The sequence below is a fragment of the Trachymyrmex septentrionalis genome, unplaced genomic scaffold (assembly GCF_001594115.1).
Source record: "Trachymyrmex septentrionalis isolate Tsep2-gDNA-1 unplaced genomic scaffold, Tsep1.0 scaffold13, whole genome shotgun sequence".
Classification (NCBI taxonomy): Eukaryota; Metazoa; Arthropoda; class Insecta; order Hymenoptera; family Formicidae; genus Trachymyrmex; species Trachymyrmex septentrionalis.
Window position 1 is genome coordinate 3,737,039 of NW_017304438.1, and position 4,328 is coordinate 3,741,366.

A 4,328-nucleotide genomic window follows, 5' to 3' on the forward strand; every position below is an offset into this window, starting at 1 on the left:
CAACATGTGCTTGGGGAGTTTAAAAAACAAGTTAATATTTTAACATTATTATTATATTATTATATAATTATTATTATATTATATTATTATAACAATATTATTATCTTAATATAAATTATCTTAAATAAGTAAATTTTCTTGATCGCGTACATTTGTTGTTAACTGATCCAAAAAACTCGCTACCATGAGACAACTGTTATTTTTATTATTCAATTTTACTAGCTGGATATGGCACAGCTTCCCACAAAGAATGACTTCCATCACCTCTTTTCCTCATGACGGTTTTTACGAGTTCCTTCGACGGTTCTTTGAGATCATACGCCCACCCAATTTTCGAAAAGAACTTAATGAGATTTGTAGTTACAAAATTGTTAAACTCGGAAGCTTTGTAGTCCCACGGGAAAACATGATGATAATTGTGATATCCTTCACCGACCGTAGCATAGTTAACGAATAGGTTTTCTGTTGGATTTATATGCCTGTCGTTAAAATAAATGAAACAAAATTATTCTTGGGCGATACAAAATGACAAAAGCTTTAGATTTTTTTGGATCAAATTTATTATATGTGAATATAATAATTTTGATATTAATTATTTACTTACGCATCATATGGCCTTGAGCCCCAGATATGAGCCACACTATTGACGCTCCATGTAAAATTTAAAACCAAAATGTAACGAATAAAAATCTGCGATACGAAAGCTCTAAACCAAGTCTCATTCCATGCATATACAGGAAACATTATCGGAAGCAGGAAAGTGAATATAAATTTTAATATCGGAGAATATCTAAAAGACAACATTAATTAATTACGGTGTATTTTTTATCACAGTTTATATCTTACGTAAAAAAATTTTTATAAAAGATTTTCTAAAAGACCTTGATGAAAATTTCTCTCAGAATTTTTTACATAATTTTTCAGAATTTCTATATAATTTTATAACTTTTTCAAATCTTTTATACGAACTGGAACACTTCTCAAAAAATCTACATCTTTTCTCAGAATTTTCCATGTATGTTAATTACAAAATATTGTAAGATTTCTAAGATTTTTTGTAAGTATAATTTCTGATGAAATGTTATAAAATCTAAAAAATTTTTATGTTCTTTCATCTTTTTTAATATAAAACTATTTCGTATAACTTATATAACTTCCTGCACTTACTTGATAGCAAATACAGCAATAGGATCAGCCAATACGTCGCTCATGTCGATCTCACAACCCCTTCGAATCACATCCGGATGTTTCTTCATCATCAACCAACCCACATGAGAGAAAAAGAATCCTCGGTTACTGTTATGCGGATCTGCATCTGTATCAGTATATTTGTGGTGCACCCGATGATCTCGCACCCATTCAAAAATGTCATTCTAAAATAATATAATTGTAAAGAAAAAGTTCTTCCATCTTGCAACGCATAAAACGTAATTATAAACGTTCATCTACCATGCCTGCTGAAGCATACAAAACGACAAGTATGATTCTAAGCTGCCATTTAGCCTTATAAGCTTTATGGGTCCATAAACGATGAACACCGCCGGTAACGCCAAAGCCTGCTATTATAATCATGCCATATACTTAAAACAAAAAAGATTGAACGCGATTAGAACACTAGAAGTACTTTAAAATTGTGAATAATAATCCGTATTTTTTAAGTAGCATGGATTTTACTAATTTGACAATTCAAGATGATTTATGACATAATCAATATGGTATAATAGAAATGAGAAATTTTTAATAGCAGTTTACTAGTTTATTGTTAAGCTTCTATTGCGTGCTCTCTTCAATCGCGTGAGTCTAATCAATTGTCTTTAAATCTGTTAAAAAAACTGTGACATTTTTTGTAAGCATTACAATTTTAATGATTAATTCGTTGATGATCTAAATTTTACTTTTTTATTATGTTTTTATATTTTTTTATATTTTTTTATAATATCAAGGAATCAAATTAATGAAAGAATTTTCCAAAGTATACTTACTCCAAGCAGTCGTCATCAGATTTTCGAAAAAGTTAAAAGTAAAACAGGCATATACGAAGCATAAGTGTAGAAGACTAATAGTTACAATGTTCATCCATTTCAGCTCTGTCTTGAACCAGCCTTCACTTTTGGTATAACTCTCGCTTCTGTTTTGCTTGTTATTTTTATCTATCGCCTTTGTAGTAATTGAAGATTCCTTATTTTGTAAATCTTTCTCCGTGAGTGCTTTTGAATCTGAGCTTAAAATATTTGGCATCATCTTTGTTTTTGAATTATTCGATAAAAAATTCAAAAAATCTACTTCACGCTATTAACAAATAACTGTAACAAATAATTGTCAATTTTTTTTTAAATCAATAATTAAAATAATATAATTAATAAGAAGCATATAAATCTGCACTGGGTGTCAATGTGAAAAACGTTAGTTGTTAAAACGTCGATTTGATAATAATACATAATAATGTTTATTTATGTCGCCTAAAGAGACGTTGTTCCTTTATATATTAATTATTGCGAAACATATTACTAAGGCTTTGATAGTCTAAAGGCTCGCACGGAATGCAAGAAATTCGGGTTCGACTCTCGGCCGAGATAATATTTTTCACAATAAGAATAGATTATTTACAAATTTTGACATATTATTCAACATTATTAAAATCGTTTCGAAGATGCAAATAAAAATAAAAAATTCGGCACGCGTTTCTAGGGACTACATACGTAGTATATAAACACAAGAATCATATAAGCATTTAAGATCCAGCTAGATCATTAAGGTTTTTATTTCTATAATTTGAATTATTTAAACGAATGAAGATTCACCTTTGACCATAATAGGCATTTTTCTAGCATGATTATATTTCTCACATATGCGGTCTAAAATAAAGATTCTTAATATTGTTTAATCTTTATTGTTCAAAATAATCTTGTTTTAATAATTAATTTAATATTAAATATAACATAATTCTAATTGACTCTATTTATATAAATCTCACTTTACTTTAATTACTTTTTGATTACATTTTTATCACATGACGTTTATTATTGTATAATACTTTTATATTATACTATATATATAGATAATAACCGGGATTTCAATTCAGATTTTCTTTCCGATATTGAATATCGACGAACATTATTCAAAATGATATCATCGATTTGCACTCACATTAAAAAATAGGAGTTTAAGGCTTAAGGACATATATAGCTTTGTTTACCATTTGAAATGTTCCATTGCAATGAATTATATATGTAATGTAAATCATTTGAGATCGATCATTTTTTTCATATCATTGCTGAAGAAGAACCTGTGTGTTCCAAAACGTTCAATTTTATATGTCAGTACTATATATTTCATCGTATAATAAATTTACGATATAATATTAATAACCTTAATTTGTTTAATTATAGACCATTATTTTATTAAAAAAATAATTATTATACAAAAATTGAGATTTAATCGATAATACAGACAGCTTTAGGATTTCCTTAATATCGCATTTTTCAACTATACATACAAGAGTTGCAATTCCTAATATACATGATTAATAAATAACTGTATGCATATTAATCAGATAAACTTAAATTATGTTTTCGTACCTGTATAATTATCGGAAAACGTATACCACTTTTTTATGTATGTCACAAGTAACTTAATTTGAATGATGGAAGGATCATTCCGATGTTAAATATTTAATTGTCTGTATTTTGCCATTGTTAAAAAGAAAATGTGAAGCTTGACGGTAACTAAGTACTAAATTATTGGTTGTGTTGGAAGGCATATATACTTTTAATAATAGGAAGATAATTATTGGATAAGTCTGTCACTCTGTTTATGTAATTCTTTTTTATTGTTTTTTTTTTAATATATCATCTTTGAAATCATTCTTTTTTAATATAAACAACAATTAAAAATTAAATTCGTCGTTCATACAAGATAAGGAATAGCACACTGTAATATTTAGTAGAACGCAGTATCAAAAATAAATTGTATACTTCAATATTTCTAATGTTTTAAATATACATTTTATTTGTAATTTTTTTAATATCTATATATTCTACCTCTTAAACTGCATAAATGATGATTTTTCCTTACTTATAGTAAAACTGATAACCTCGAAGAATTAATTATTTTAGCAATTATCCATAAAGCAATTACTGGTTGAGCAATTATTGTTATAGAAATAGCTAATTGTAAAATATTGTTCGTAAATAGAATTTTATTTTAAAAGAAAAAGACTCAAATATTAATACTTTTGTCAAATACGTTTATGTAGCATATACATTTCGTTTATATTGGGAAAATATTTAAATATAAAAATATAAAATTATTTTATAATTACATATATG

At 26.8% G+C, this 4,328-nt stretch overlaps 1 protein-coding gene across 2 annotated transcripts in view; it reads right to left on the reverse strand.

Moving 5' to 3' along the window:
- Nucleotides 1–149: 149 nt before the first annotated feature.
- Nucleotides 150–4,328, reverse strand: part of LOC108756781 (acyl-CoA Delta(11) desaturase-like) — a 5,050-nt gene continuing 871 nt past the window's right edge. Inside the window, exons 1-6 of one of the 2 annotated variants that reach the window (XM_018500823.1) lie at nucleotides 3,148–3,191; nucleotides 1,983–2,303; nucleotides 1,450–1,580; nucleotides 1,168–1,373; nucleotides 605–790; nucleotides 150–479 (exon numbers count right to left, since the gene is read on the reverse strand). In XM_018500823.1, coding sequence (XP_018356325.1) covers nucleotides 206–479; nucleotides 605–790; nucleotides 1,168–1,373; nucleotides 1,450–1,580; nucleotides 1,983–2,241 — 1,056 coding nt within the window. In that variant the 5' untranslated portion in view covers nucleotides 2,242–2,303; nucleotides 3,148–3,191 and the 3' untranslated portion in view covers nucleotides 150–205. Of the gene's footprint in view, nucleotides 480–604; nucleotides 791–1,167; nucleotides 1,374–1,449; nucleotides 1,581–1,982; nucleotides 2,304–3,147; nucleotides 3,192–4,328 lie in introns of those variants that run through there. The other variant, XM_018500822.1, reaches the window with a different exon arrangement.